At 35.8% G+C, this 16,021-nt stretch overlaps 1 protein-coding gene and 1 non-coding gene across 2 annotated transcripts; both read left to right on the top strand.

Annotated features, from left to right (window-relative positions):
- Positions 1 to 3,692: 3,692 nt before the first annotated feature.
- On the top strand, positions 3,693 to 5,247 carry LOC103443477 (gibberellin-regulated protein 12-like). Its single transcript, XM_029101721.2, has 4 exons — positions 3,693 to 3,861; positions 3,958 to 3,999; positions 4,728 to 4,758; positions 4,857 to 5,247. Exons 1-4 carry the CDS (start codon positions 3,784 to 3,786, stop codon positions 5,051 to 5,053), a joined length of 348 nt encoding a protein of 115 aa, XP_028957554.1. The 5' UTR covers positions 3,693 to 3,783; the 3' UTR covers positions 5,054 to 5,247.
- Positions 5,248 to 7,080: 1,833 nt separating this feature from the next.
- On the top strand, positions 7,081 to 7,583 carry LOC103443478 (uncharacterized). The gene is made up of 2 exons (XR_003772479.2): positions 7,081 to 7,186; positions 7,287 to 7,583. It is a non-coding gene; the product is annotated as an uncharacterized protein (transcript).
- The last annotated feature ends 8,438 nt before the right edge of the window (positions 7,584 to 16,021 follow it).

Raw genomic sequence — 16,021 nt, 5'->3', positions numbered from 1 at the left:
CCGTAAACCTTAGAAATTGGTGGCTTCGATCCGTCACCTCTGGTGCTCCGCCACCCCTATAGTTGTTTGAGCATTGTTCCAGACCTCATGAGGAGTAGTTTGATGGTGGTGGTTGACTGTACTACCTTAAAAAATGGAGGATTTTAGCCGTACACCCCACGAACTCGGCGGTGAGTTTATCACGAAATCAAACCAATTTAACTCCCTTTTTTTTATGAAATTGGAAGAGGAAGGGGTGCTAGGTCAATTCTAGGTGATGTGTGGCTTCTAATCGCTGTAAAAATCGCCTGAAAAGGCAACGGAAACCATGACTTTCGCCGAGTCGGGCCGCAAGTCAAGGGATGACCTGGTTTGGTTGGGTTATTACCCCCTTCCGGTTCCTCTCCTTTTCTTTCCTCTCATTTCTCTCCTTTCTCCTATTTGTCATTGGTCCCTCCCTCTTCTCTTTCTCCCCGATTGGGCAGCCCCTCTCATTCTTCCTTCTTCCTTTTTTTCGTTTCTTTTTTTTTTCTTCTTTCCCCTCTCCCCGTTCGTCCATCCTCCTCCTCCCTTTTCTTTTTATTTCTTTTTTTTCCTAATTGGTCCCTTCCCAATTTAATGGGAACCCAAAAATATTAAATTTCTATTTTATTTAAGAACTTCTAACATCCGTAACTTTTCGTTTCTCGTTCCAATAGACGAAATGTTTTTGCCTATGCGCTCGTAGGATTGTCCTCTATCCAAATATATCAAGAATATGATAAACTATGTGAGGATAAAATATGTTCTCGTATAATTACATTGAGCCAACTAGGACATTTTTGTCTTTTCACTTATCGAACAAATATCTGCCGTAAATATAAATACGTTGTAACCACTAATATGACTACAAAATATTTAATTTAATAATCAAAATCATGAACGGGATTTCACATTGCCCCACTGAAATATTCTTAACCATTTAGTGATTCATTTCCCTACTTTGCCCACATATTCATAAATATGAATATCAATTTCATATACTTAATTTAATTTTTTTTTCAGGATATTACAATGTCCATACCTATAAATAGACTACCAAGTCAAGCATTTTAGACATAGTTTTGCATCCAGAAATCAATTAGAAATTAGAGTAGTTTAGTATCTGATAAAGTGAGTTTCACACTTTTGGTTCGTTGTTCTTTGTGGATTGGAGTGCTACTTCCACAAAGAGAAAGATCGTTGTATCCTAGGAGACATTTACCTTGAGGCACCACTGAGGGGCAATCTTGTCTTAAGGCTATAGAATCAAATTCTAACCTCGATCTCTTAAGATTCTTCTATTCCTTGTTCTTCTTGCATTTGTAGAGATTTTATTGTGTATTATTAATAGTTTGGGTAAATTACATAGTACCCCTTAAGTTTGAGGTCTATTACAACCTTATACAACATCTTTAAAACATTTCACTTTCATACCTCACGTACTATTTTATTTCAATATAATACATCAGTTACATTTTCCATCCATTGATCCGTTAAGTGCTGACGTGGCTGCCAACATGGCACACCATGCGGCAAAAAATATAATTTTTTAATTATAAAAAAAAACCACCTGAATCTTAAAAAAAAAAAAAAAAAAAAAACTGAAAACCAACTCCCGCAACCCCCCACCCTCGCAAATAAACCCAAAAACCTTACCCCCTTCCCCCCCCCCCCCCCCGACCCACCTTTCTCTCTTCCACTCTCTTCACCTCTCCTTCCATCAAAAAACCCAACAAACCCCCACCCCACCCCCACCTTCCCCAATCCCTTTCTCCTCTTCACCCCCACCCCTTTTCTCCCTTCTCTCATCTGCAACCCCACCCACCCTTAGCAAACCTAACTCCACTATCAACCAAGCATCGAAAAAATTTCAAAATTTGAAGGAAAAAATTAAATACATACCTCGTTGTCGGTGCCGACCGACTCACCGACTTGTAGGGTTCCAATGGGAGAGAAAGGTGAGTGTGAGTGAGTTGCAGAGAGTAGGAAAGGGTGGGTGGGGTTGTAGATGAGAGAATGGATAAAGGGGTGAGGGTCGGGTTGTGGGTGAGCTGGGTCCCCGGGGAGCGAGGAGGGTTACGGGAAGATGGGATGGGTAGGGGGAAGGCTTATGGGGAGATGGGTTTTGTTTTTATTTTTCATTTTTTTGTATTTAAAAGGATCTGGGTTCGGTTTGTGGTGGTGGGGGGAGGGGGGTTTACGGGGAGATGGGATCGGTTTTTTTTTTTTTTTTAATTTAGAAAATTCAGGTTTAAAAAAAATTAAATTTTTTTTACCACGTGGCACACATTTGGCAGACACGTGGCACAAATGTGACAGCCACGTCACCGCTTAACAGATTAATGGATGGAAAATGTAATGGATGTATTATATTGAAATAAAATAATATGTGAGGTATGAAAGTGAAATATTTTAAAGATGTTGTATGAGGTTGTAATAGTCCTCAAACCTGATGGACTATTATGTAATTTACCCTAATAGTTTATAATAAAATATATAGCAGCTTTTTCCAAAGCTTTTTCCAACAACACACTAGTCTGAAACTTGAGGATGATGGTGATGATATGAGCATAAGATTATTTCTCTATTGAAGTTGATTTGCAAAGTGCTATAATTAGTGGCTCACTCGAATTTGAGTGATTTTTAACATAAGATACAACTTGATTTCACATTAAAAATTACATACAACAATAATTTTGAGTTACACACAATTGACAGATTTGCATGTGAAGTCTTTATTATCCATCGTTCTTTATGAAAACCATCATATCTATTATCTATGTCTAAAAACAAGTCCACACAAGCCCAAATTACCAAGGTAAAAGGGAAAGAGTTGCCCAAAAACCCTAAAAACAAGCTCCACCGGTCAAATATTGTTAGGGCAATCGTCAGGTCTTACCACGCCCGACTTAGAGCCCAATCAATTCTAGCATGAGCTGGCCTTTCTGAGCAAGACTGATTTCAACCACGTTATATATTTTTACGCCAAACACATAAGTTTTACGCGTTTATAGTGCGAGTTGGCCTGACAACTTCTGATGTTGTCGGCCCACTGCTGTCAAAGTGTTAGCATTCCCTAACGCTTGTAGATGTGGTACGATCTAGAATGTTATGTACTACGGTTTAGTGATATTTCTTTTTACTTGTAGGTTCGATTATCGCCAAAAGCAAATTTGAACCACATTATTGCTAACTCATTGTAAGGTTCAGTCCACTCTCCCATCTCTTAATGTAGATAATATTGTTTATTAAAAAAAATTATGACATTTGTGTTAGAAGACTCATTCAATTTCTTTTAGTGACATTATTTATAGTGCACAATTAGTCACTTTGTCATAAATAATACTAGTTTTGCAATTCAGGGTAATATACTGCTTACACTCCACTCTTTTTGTTTTTTGGTAAACAACTACACTCCTCCTTTGACTCCTAAGCTTCTCCCTCATCCTTGTAATACTGAGAAAAATAACTTCCTTTGACACATGCAGAGCATGCATGTATGACTCTTTCTAGTAAACCCAAAATTTTCTCAGATTTGGCCTTAATTAATTAATGGCAGTAAACTTGACACTACATATCTCCCTGATTCAAAGGAAATTATATATGGCGTGCAATTCATCCAAATTTCCTATATCTTAGCATCACTAAAACTACCACAACACAAATTCTAAATATAAATACCGACCACCGGACAAGTCTTAATGCATACTCATAACTCAAACGACATCTCAGACTCAGAGGGAAGATAGCTTGGAGAATATATTTGTCCATCAAACAAGAAAAATGGCCAGACTCTCGTGGATTCCAACTGCTCTTTTTGTCATCCTAGCCTTGATGACCTTTGCCATTGATATTGCTTTGGTACTTGTAGCCCTCTATATCTCATCTGTTGATTAATTTGTGCTATGCTGGGTGCTGAGTGGATTTTTTCTGAGTTATTTATCACTTTCACTGCAGGCTCAAGAGGATCAGAATGCTGGTGCAACCGTCCCTCTAACTGTAAGGCTTCTTCGTTCTTCTTTTTTGTCTTTTGGGAAACCTAGTCAGTATAAGGGGATTTTACATGGTTAAAGATTACAATGGGAGGCACTACTGTTTGACCCCGAAACAAATAAAACCTCAACAAGGGCGTCCTACACTCATACTAATCTATTCTCTATACCCAGCTCATACTTCACAAACGATGGACATTCTTCGTTCTTCTTCTTTTTACATGTAGTTTATACAACAACAACAACAACAAAGCCTTAATTATTCCACTAAGTTCTTTTTACATGTAGTTCATACAACAACAACAACAACAAAACCTTAATTATTCCACTAAGTGGGGTCAGCTATATAATTTCTAGAACGCCATTGTACTCAGTTTTGCACAAAGTCTTTCGAAACATGATGAAGATTTCTGATCCCCTTTCTGTTTGAGTCCATATCTACTGAATTAATTATGTAATTATTATGCAAACTATTAGAGGTCGCACTTGGTGCGATGGCAAGTGCTTTCGCCCATGAGCGGTAGGTCTCGGGTTCGAGACTTGGGAGCAGCCTCTCCATAAATGGGGGTAAGGCTAGCCGACATTCACCTCTCCCAGACCCTGCGTAAAGCGGGAGCCTTGTGCACTGGGTACGACCTATTATGCAAACTATAAAGAAATCAACTGATGAGAGTATTGAATATTATTGAGATCAGTTCGATTTCATCGCTGATCATGTGGTTTCAAAATTTTCAGACTGGAGGACACGGATCACCTCCTAGTAAAGGTACGTACTATTTAAATATGTTTTCTCTTACAATCCCCCAAAACTTCCTTACAACCAGTTGAGTTTTGTGCGTGGATTTGTTTTTATTTTTTGGGCAGAGATAGATTGCCCAAAGGCATGCAAGCATCGATGTTCAGCAACTTCACATAAGAAGCCATGCATGTTCTTTTGCGAGAAATGGTGCGCTAAGTGTCTTTGTGTTCCATCGGGCACACATGGACACAAGGAAAACTGTCCCTGCTACAACTACTGGAAGGCGAAAGAAGCCGGTCGTCCCAAGTGCAAGTGCCCATGAATTATGCCAAACCATTGATTTAATTTGCGAAGAAATGTTTTCCTTTTTAATTTTTTTTCTTCTTCTGTTTTTGTGTTTTTGTTTCGCTAGGCATCTCTTGTAGACGGCTTTTTTTCTAGAGCAATACGATGGAGAGTTTTTGTTAGAATAATAATAACTAGCAATCAGCACACATTTTGTGTGTGGAAGTGGTACCAAGTTTGTCTTTAATTTTACTATGACTTATTAAGGATGATAACTGAACAAAAGCAAAATGAAAATGAAAAAAAAAAGAAAAAGAAAAGGAGAGTGTGAGAGAACGGGAAGAATCTGAGAGAGAAAGATGAGGAGAGAGAAGTGAAGTTTTCTTATTTAATTTTTAATTTTTAAATGGGGCATGCTATGTCTAGATGGTTGTAAGGTTAGTATAAAAACAGTAAAATTATGTGAGATGTAATTATTAGGTTGTACACGTTTTATATTTTTTGTTCATTTTTGACGAGAAGGTTAAAATAGTAGTTTTATGAAGTTTTGATTAACAAACATGATCTATTAACATATAGTTTAGACAATAACTTAAACTTTTCTTGAGTAATGACATTTTTTATTATAACTATTCCACTCACTGTGTGTGTGTGAGAGCAGACTATTCAAGAACCTTATATATCAAAAAATTCTCAAAACCACAAATCCAAAAGCAATTCATCCAATACGATTTAAAAAGATGTTCAAACAATAATCCAGCCTACATTAGGTGGTGCATCTGTTTCACGACACGCAAGTGCTTAGATTATTCACACTCACCAATAACAATTTGTGCTATAGTGTCTTTGCATAGTATCCTGTCATAGTTCAATACTAGGTTGATTCCTAAGGTGCCCGCATTTTCTGTATGTGCAAATGTCAAATTTTCTTTGTGCACACACTAGTCTGAAACTTGAGGATGATGTTGATGATATGAGCATAAGATTATTCCTCTATTGAAGTCGATTTGCAAAATGCTATAATTAGTGGCTGACTCGGATTTGAGTGATTTCTGACATAAGATGCAACTCGATTTCACAATAAAAATTACATACAACAGTAATTTGGGTTACGCACAATTGATATATTTGCATGTGAAGTCTTTAATATCCATCATCCTTTATGAAACCATCATTCTTTGTGAAACCATCATGTCTATGTCTAAAAGCAAGTCCACACATGCCCAAATTACCAAGGTAAAAGGGAAAGAGTTGCCCAAAAACCCTAAAAATAAGCTCCGCCTGTCAAATATTGTTAGGGAAATCGCCATGTATTACCACGCCCGACTTAGAGCCCAATCAATTTTAGCATGCGTTAACATTTTTGAGTAAGACTTGACTTCAATCACGTTATTTATTTTTACGCCAAACACATAGGTTTCACGTATTTATAGTGCGAGTTGGCCCTACAACTTATGATGTTGTCGGCCAACTGCTGTCAAAGTGTTAGCCTTCCCTAACGCTTGTACATGTGGCACGATCTAGAACGTTTGAGTGTACAACGGTCCCAAGATTGAATGGTCCACATTTATCAAACGAGTCATAGATGCTTCTAAATTAACATAATAGTGGGAGTCGAATCCCAACCAGATGATGAATAGTACATGACATATTTATGGTAAAGATTTGCTGCCACCATCCTACAACTTTGCATTGCAACCCTAAAAAAATTAAAAAATTAAAAAATTAAAAACCTAAAATCCTACAACTTGGAACCCCAGATCTCTCTTTCCCAATTGACTTGCTGCTCTTCCTCTGCTTTGGCACTCTGCAATCTGCATCATGACTCATATCCTTTCTTCTGTTGATTCCATTTATTTATTTATCAATCTTTTGTCATTTGATTTTGATTCATTCATTATCTTCTTCAATTTTTATGATTGATCTCGTAATCATGGTGTTTTTCAACGCTTCGAATCTGTTTGCCAGGTTTCCATTGCCTTCGAATCCGTGTATTTTTTTTTCTTTGTTATTATGGATTGAAACAAAAACGAAATTGCGTGTTTTCTTTGATTCTTGAGATTTGATCACGCGGCAACCAGAGAGAGCGTGACCGGGAGAGAGCCGCCGCCCGGGCCAAGGCTGGGAAGAACAAAGACGACGGCTTGACGCCGGAGCAGCGCCGAGAGAGGTCCAATTTCCCTTTTTTTATTGACTATTATACCTTGCTTTAAGCTTTTGATAAAACCCAATTTGTAAATTTATCTGTTTCTTTGAAAAATTGATTGCAGGGATGCGAAAGCGCTGCAAGAAAAGCAGGCGAAGAAGGCTGCGGGGGCGGCGGGAGGGAATTCCTCCGGAGGTAATAAAACGAAATAAGAGAATGGAGTTGTCTAATTTGGAGCTCTTGTCTTAACTTTGGCTTGATTTATAGCTGTTGAGATCTAAATAGTTTGTGGCTTCCAACTTTATTTTTATTTTTCAAGTGCCGAATAATTGATGCTGGAGATGTTGTTGTGAGTTATATTATACTTGAATTTGAAACAATTGAAGTTTGCTAATGTGATGTGTCCTCTGTATTTGTTGAATGCTGATTTCTCTTTTATGAATAAGTCATGATTTAGAATTGTTTGATTGGAATTTCAGAAAACTGAACTAAGCTTGTTATATACGAAAGCTAATAGCTTTAGTGTAGTTTTAACCTTTGATGTTTTGATGAACCGTCTCCTGATCTGGATGTGTAAGCTCGTTCTGATTTGATTCCCAATCAGATGTTACCATAGAGATGCTTGCTGGTTTATTTCTTTTAATTAAGGGTACAAATATCATTTGATGTAGGAGAACGTAAACCTAAATAATTTAGGAGTCCATTACAAATTCATAACTAATTTAGGACCTTTGATTCTATTTGTGACTTTACGAATGGAGGCTTTAAATTACGTATCCTGTACATCAGTTGTGATGTGAATCAACAAATGCATGATATCATAAGCCTTGATTAGATGCATATGGTCTGAGTCTGAAAGAACGACACTTTGATGCCCATGTAATGGTTCGAAGTAGGAGGCATAGATTTTATAACAGTACCAATAAGCTTATTCATACCTTCATGCCCATGTGTGTGTTCTTGAGCATTGTCTCTTGCCCTTGGCTCAGGGGTTGACTTACCACTAAAACATGTCAATTTCTCTAGTTTGTTTTTCTATATACTATGCTACTGTCATTTTGGATCTGTAATTTATTACTGTAAGAGAGGCTCGTCGGCTAGGGAATAATTGTTGTGCATAGGTTCACATATATGAAGCACGTGCTCAAAAGTGTTAGTATCGTTCTCTAATTGTTTGAGTGAGTTAATACTCTTTTGAAGTTGAAAGAGGACTCAAAGGATACCATATGTTGTTTGTCCATGTATTGCATGTGCTATTTATAGAAGCATGCCTAGTTGCACATTCCTCCACAAGCCTAGGACATCAAAGTTATACCATCTTGTTTAGGTACATCTTTCTCATGGTAATTGTGCTACATCACCCCTGCTCAAAGAATCAACTTCCTTCTTCACTTAAGCCGAGATGGTCTTCATTCTTTAGTTCGGGCGGGCATGTTTTCTTATGCGAAGACCAACTAGGTGTGCAATCCTCACCTACAACCATTTAGAATGTTAGTTAAGATGATAGCGACTTAGAATGAATTAGAATTGTTTAGTTTATGTAAGTTTTCAAAATGTGAGGCCTGGACTTTAGGCTTCATCGGTCTGAGTGAGTATATCTCATGGCATGTAGACATGAGATACAACCTTTTTATAACATGCATGTCAGATTTACATAGCATTGGATCTGTAGGGTGTGAGCCGTATGCGATTACTTTTAAATTATGATGTAGGAGGGATTGGGGCTGGGTTTGACGGACAAGGGATTGGGCTGGATCGACAGACGAGGGATTGACGATGGTGGCGGATGGTGGTGGAAGAGGACGGTAGCTGGTGGTTATGGGTGAAAATGTATATATGTGTCTGCTTGTGTCCTTGATGTGGGAGAAGAACTATGTTTGGTTAAGGTTGAAAGGAGAAAATTGCTGTTTGCGTAGCAAGATAACTATGAGTTTTGGGTGAGAGTTTAATACGACAGGTGTAATCATTTTATTGGGCCACATAAGAGGTTTTGGGTACTGATTAGTGAGTACCCAATTGTCCATTAAGCACATTAATCATTCCTACATTCATAAATCAAACCCAGAGTAGGAGACTAGATCTCTTTTATAAACTGTATAAAATGAAAAAAATAAAAACAGAAAGGTCTTTCATTTTGATTTTGGACAGTTTTTATAAGAAGCATTTTAGCAAAAGGGAATTGTTATTAGCACTTCAAAAATCTTATTTTATACTCCTCCCATGTGTAATTTTCTTTCCAATTATATAAAGTTTGGAGTGCAAAATGTGATTTTTGAAGTGCTAATAACAATTCCCTAGCAAAATTGCTTTTATATAATAGGGCTTATTGTTATAGAGGTATGCTATCCACACATTCTTTTTTACTTCTCATACACTCTTTGTTAATTTATATTCTTTGATTTTTTTTTCAATTCATCTGATCCGACAGTTGAAAATTTAAAAAGTGTGAGAAGGTAAAAAAAGTGCGGATATGACCCCATGTTATAAATTATGTGAGCTTCCTAAAAAGTACCTAGAACTAACTATTTATTAGCAAACAATTTCAAAAGTGTTTTGTACTGAAAATGCTTTTAGAGCATTTTTAATGGTGTAGGCAAACATAATAAGTAAGACTGTACTATAATGGTGAAAGTGTCAAGTTGCATGCTCAATTTTCTTATGAAAAAATGTCACTCATGAGTCATATGGAATAGGCAACCCAAGTGGGTGATGCTAGACTAATTTTTAAATCATATTTTGTAAAACACATGATGTGACAATTGATGGTTGGACTCATTCTTGAATGATTAAAAAAGAGTCCAACTATGAACCGTTACGTCATGTATTCTACAAAATACAATCCAAAAATTTGGTATCCCTACCATTTTCTAAACCAAATAGGTAAAATTTCATTTTATTATTGTCCTTCACCTTTGAGATTTGTTTTTATTATAGATAGATATGTAGGTCCAGTTTTGCCTACACATGTAGAAGTAGGCAATGCTGTATACTTTGTGGGAGTAGGCAAAGTTTACCTACTCAGGGGTGGTTTGGGAGTGAGGTGCTTAAAAAAAAAGCACCCATGAAAAAAAGCTGTGAGGGTTTTAGGTGTTTGGTAAACTGAAAAAAAAAAGGCTTATTTTGGAAGCTGTTGTGAGAATAAGCTGAAATCAAAGGAAAAAGCTGAAGCTGCTATTTGCAGCTTTGGAAAACTGGTTTTTTTTCAAAGCACATAGAGCTACAGTGCTCCTTTAATGAAAAGACTAACTATCAGACTGTTTTTTTTTCTTTCCAAAAGCACTTTTACAAAAAAGTTTACCAAACACACTGCTGATTTATTTCACAGCCGTTTATTCTCACAGCACAGCCGTTTATTCTCACAGCAGCTTTTTTTTCAAAGCACATCAATACCAAACCAGCCCTCAATTGTGATGTGGATTGTCTGCCCTACCATTTCTATACTCTTCTCATCCCCTTCTGTTTTGTGTGGACACGGTTAAGTCACGTCAACATTTTATATTCCTATTACTTTTTGTTTTATTATTTTTATAAAAAAATCAATATAAAATGTTGACATGATTTAACTGTAACCACACAAACAGAAGAAGATAGGAAGAGTATGAAAATGGGAGGGTAGACAATCCACCTCCACTCAATTGACTACTACATTGGAGCTTGATTTTGCTTATGTGGCTCATCAAAAGAAGTTTGGCTAATCATTTGCCTACTATATTGGAGATGGCCTTGACCTTTTCAGAATGCGTTACCAAAAATACAAAGGTAATAGGCTTTATTATTTCGAAAGTAAAAGGAGGTATTTCAGTATATATACTTAGGCCTCCAACCATGGATGGCTAATAAAAGCCCTTGGGCACAAATTTAGCCCTCAGAATATTTTCTTTTTTAAGGAATGGTAGCCGGCTAATCTTCCCATCTCCAATTATCGAGGGTTTAATATTAGCACCTCTATAATTTTTATTTCTTTTTAGCATGTTCACCAAGTTATCAAGTGATGAGCTTGACAAAAAATAAATGTCCAAGTACCTAGAGGTTGACACTTAAAATACGTCGTTTTCAAAATACCTTTTGATTGGAGATGATCGTAATCTTTAATTTGCTCGATATAGGGTTGGTTTGGTATTGCTGTGCTTTGAAAAAAAGCTGCTGTGAGAATAAGCGGCTGTGAAATAAATCAGCAGAGTGTTTGGTAAACTTTTTTGTAAAAGTGCTTTTGGAAAAAAAAAACAGTCTGATAGTGTGTCTTTTCATTAAAGGAGAACTGTAGCTCCATGTGCTTTGAAAAAAAGCCAGTTTTCCAAAGCTACAAATAGCAGCTTCAGCTTTTTCCTTTGATTTCAGCTTATTCTCACAGCAGCTTCCAAAATAAGCCATTTTTTTCAGTTTACCAAACACCTAAAACCCTCACAGCTTTTTTTCATAGGTGTTTTTTTTTGGGGTGTGATATCCACACACCCCTTTTTACTTCTCTCACACCATTTTAATTTTCGGCCGTCGGATCAGATGAATTAAAGAAAATCAAATGACAGAAATTAACAAGGGTGTGGGAGAAGTAAAAAGGGGTGTGTGGATAGCACACCCTTTTTTTTTAAGCACCTCACTCCCAAACCACCCCATAAACTGCTCTGAGCATGCCACATTGATTTTCCTGCCCCCACCAGTTGTCAACACTTTTTATGTAATTGAGTTGCTGCCATTGCATTTGATGCTCTATTCATCGGTGACTTTGTGTTATTGGAGACTTAAAACATGGGTGAATTTAAAACCTTATCTTAGGACTTTAACATGTCAACGGGGAATCAATTTGGGCACATTTTCAGACACATTTTTCTTTGAATTTTATACTTTATAGGTGGAAAACGAATTGCTTTGGTTTGAGAAACTCTCTGACTTGATTGTTGATGTGTTATTCAAGGATACCCATAATTTGTAAAACTGATATGTAACACTATTTTTCCTTTTGATCGAATTGAAATTTCTGACAAAGTTTCTATCAAGGTCCAGATAAGTGCATCTTAGTGTGATGGGTACTATTTAATTTTTTATGATGTTTAATAGTTTTGAAATTCTCACAAACAATTCATTTTGCAAGAAAGAAGGTTTCTGAAAGCGGAATCAATAAATTACTGCATACAACTCTGATCATGTTGGAAGAGACGATGCATTACTATATTAAATTAAAAATCATAGGCCATTTTTTTTTTGTGATTCATGTGGTTACACGTCACTTTCAATGTGATCTTTGTAGTGAAAAAGTTTTTAATTAAACCCTCATGGTGGACCTTATTAGCAATTGAGGTCCAAATCCAAATATTTGTTGGTCTTCCGTTAAATAAACTCACGTGACTATCACATGAAAGGTCAAATACGTCATTTCAATCCAAATTATATCTTATTCAATGAACATCTAGTATAATTTAGGGTTTAATTGAAATTTGATTTTATAAAAAAAATTAAAAAAGAAAAAGAAAAAAAAAGCTTGAACGTGAAGACTGAAACTAAACATGTAAAACCATGTCAATGGCTAGGACAAGAGGTGAAGGTGAAGTCGCACCTAATTTGAAGTTCATATGCGGAGGGCAAGCCTGAAGATTGAATTTTCTGCAATGCCTTTCACCCATTGTCTTTAATTCTACAATGCCTTTTAACCGTCTGAATGCATATATACTGCATTTGACCCATTGTCTTTAACTCTTTAAGTTATTCTTGTGCATATGTGATTTTTCTGCATTATATAGGTTGAGATACATGTGCTATCAAATTGGGGTGATGGTTAGTGATGGTGAAGGAGGTCCACTAGTGGCTATGGCAGTGGCTGGAAGCCTGAGATGAGCTACGGGAACAGCTGGGTTTTTTTATCTTTACAAGTTTCTTTTATTTGTAATTTTATTTTAATTCAATCATGTTTTTATCTTTTTATTTTCCAAAATAAATAAACTTAATTTTGACCTATTCACATGTGATAGTCACATGATTTTATTTAATGGAAGATTAATGGAACTTTAGATTTGGACCTCAATTGCTAACATGGCTCACCACGAGGGTTTAATTAATAGCTTTTTCACCACAAGGGTTACATTGAAAGTAGCGTGTCATCACAGAGATCACAAAAAAAATTTGGCCAAAATCATATTGAAAAGTACAACTAGAATTAAGAAATTTGTATAAAAAAAAAGCCCTCGCTTTGTGTTCGTTTCCTCAACCTACCCATATGCGTGCAATAGTACATTATAAGAAATGTTACTACGATCTAGTGATATTTTTTCTCGAGTAATGCTAAGGAGATCAAATTTTTTAAACCAAATTGCAAATCAAATGATGTGTCACAAAAAAGAAACAAGCACGTTAATTGACACTTAATTAATAATCCAATCATCTACAACCACATCATTTAGTTTGCAAATTTGGTTTAAAATTTTGGTCTACCTAACATTACTATTTTTCTTCACTCGTAAGTAAAAATGTTAAGTTTTAATCTTGTGGATATATCATTGTATTAACAAATTATTTTGATATCCCTAATGGAACTCGACCTATGTAAATTTATCTTACATTGTCGGTCCCAAGCCTGAATAAAGGAGGAGGAGGAGAGCGTCAGGTAGTCAACAGTCGGCATTGCGTTTTTCACGTCGAATCGGTCTAATAATGGATCATAAATGAAATTGTGCTAAAACTAGGTTGTCGCCTATGTGTGGCCCAGACACAGTGATAAGTGAGTAAGGGTCGTTGTATCTCCATAAGCCGACTACACTCCACTTAATGAGATAAGAATTAGTTTTTGTTGTTTAATATCCCTAATGGCCCACATATTCTCTAAACAAGATTAAGTTTGCCTACCTTAGTTATCCATGATTATATTAACCAATTACAATGATAAGTTGATATGCATAACGGCATTGATGATCATGCTTTGTCAAAACAACGATAAAGCGCACTCCATGCTACTTTTTTTCATTAAAATATATATTAGTTTAGTTCGATCGATTGGTGGAAGTCATGATGTTACTCATCAACAGATAAGCAAACTACAACTTAATTTGGAATTAAAGAAAAACAAAGTGCAACAAAATTTTCACCAACAGGATAAGGTTTTTTAGGTCATCTTCCAAGAGGTTTTGCTTGCTGCCTACCTACGAATTAAAAATTTTATAATATCGCTAAGCAAAGAATATTAAATTCATGCATGTATTTACATCCATGATTCTTTTTTTTTTTTTTTTTTTCAATCAGTATACATCCAAGATTAAGTGTTAAGTTGGGTTTATAATTTATGGAGAGTTTCAGTGTGCCGAGAACACAGTCCGATTTACCAAGTATCAAAACACAAGTGGTAGAAATTTTTTTTCCTCAAGCATCCAACTATTTGTATTATAAAACTTGATATACCAGACTTTGTTCCCGGCACACTGAAAAATTCTCATAATTTATGACATGATCGATAGGTACTCAAAATTATATTAAAATAGTAATGTCATTGTTCATAGCTTGCATTATAATCTCCTTATTAATATGTCTCAAGTATGAACTCTATCACATGTAGTTTGAGTTATGTGATAGTGCCAAATATGTGATGCGCATGTCTAATATATAGGCTGCCAGAAGTCTTGATTCTTTTGGTTGATTTTCTATTTTTATTAGGTTTCTAGTGCCATAACATTTTCTATACCTTGGATATAATAACTTTGCAGCTTAAAATTTCTTCTATTCATTACTAAATGAAATAGCATTTTCTATACTGTATTCAAATCTCTTTGTATTACATATTTATGCAAAGTCAGCAGGACATGTAGAAACCCTTCGCTCTTGACATTCTAATTTGGATAATTAATAAGTAGTATCCGGAGCGTAATTCTTGTGACTTCGTGTCTACAACGCGCTGCATTAGTATAAAAAAAAAAACTTGTTGATTTTTAATAACTCCTAATTGTGAGCTAGAAAATATGGAAAGAGTAAGCGATGTAAAACAAAACAAAAAATATTGGAATATATCATTTGAACAAGAAAGGTTCCACTTTCATATATGCAGTCGTTTTTATCTTTTACACTCTCTTATCATGTTTTTCATCTTATCTAACTTTATATAGATATGGCGATGCTGCAATAGAAACATATGGTGTTTGTGTGTGCTGTTACAAATTAAAGATCGAATTAGTGAAGGGGAAGCGTGGAGGGATGAACTTCCTTGCAAAAAAGATAGCTAGGGTTGATCAAAACCCTAAAAAAAAGAAGTCGATGTGATGAGAAGAATAAAGTAAAAGGAAAGTCATGCGTACGTATATAATAGTCGAATTCTTGGAGTAGTTGCACCAGAAACGAACCTGTTCGTTTTTTTTCTTTGAGAGTCAGCTTAATTAAGCTCAAATGGGTGATTAATAAATTGATTATCTGTGATGCCATTATACTTTAAACAAATTGATTAGACTTTGAGGGTACGTAGTTGTTGCAAGTGAAGGTTATAAACTGTTGACAAGGGACAAATTCTCTGTCCCCCACATACACTTAAATACATGCAGAGACACACACCCCGGATCAAAAATGTGGAATATTCAACATGTTTTTCTCTAGAAAATGATAATGATAATTAATACAAGTGACTAGAGATCTGTTGTTTATGCATGTATGTGCCTGTTAATTATATATATATATATATATGTATATATGTGATGAATTTGTCATAGTCCCTAGCCATCTTGATCAAACCAAAAACTAATACTTTGAGTTGGCAATGCTATTAGATATAACATGAGTAGCCCAATGGTCACACGTGCTTTACGAGATAAGCATAACTATTAATAGAGAATGGTAAACAGGACAACCAAGCACAATGAATGTTGAGAATGAATCTCATATTGATGAGAGGAG

Source organism: Malus domestica, chromosome 04 (assembly GCF_042453785.1).
Source record: "Malus domestica chromosome 04, GDT2T_hap1".
NCBI lineage: Eukaryota > Viridiplantae > Streptophyta > Magnoliopsida > Rosales > Rosaceae > Malus > Malus domestica.
The sequence above is the reverse complement of the archived record's forward strand: the minus strand, read 5'-3'. Positions and strand labels throughout refer to the sequence as shown.

Coding starts and splice junctions, on each gene's coding strand:
- LOC103443477 (XM_029101721.2), top strand. CDS start 3,784: ATGGCCAGACTCTCGTGGATTCCAACTGCTCTTTTTGTCATCCTAGCC. Junction 3,862..3,957: donor TTGCCATTGATATTGCTTTG/GTACTTGTAGCC, acceptor CTTTCACTGCAG/GCTCAAGAGGATCAGAATGC. Junction 4,759..4,856: donor CGGATCACCTCCTAGTAAAG/GTACGTACTATT, acceptor TTTTTTGGGCAG/AGATAGATTGCCCAAAGGCA.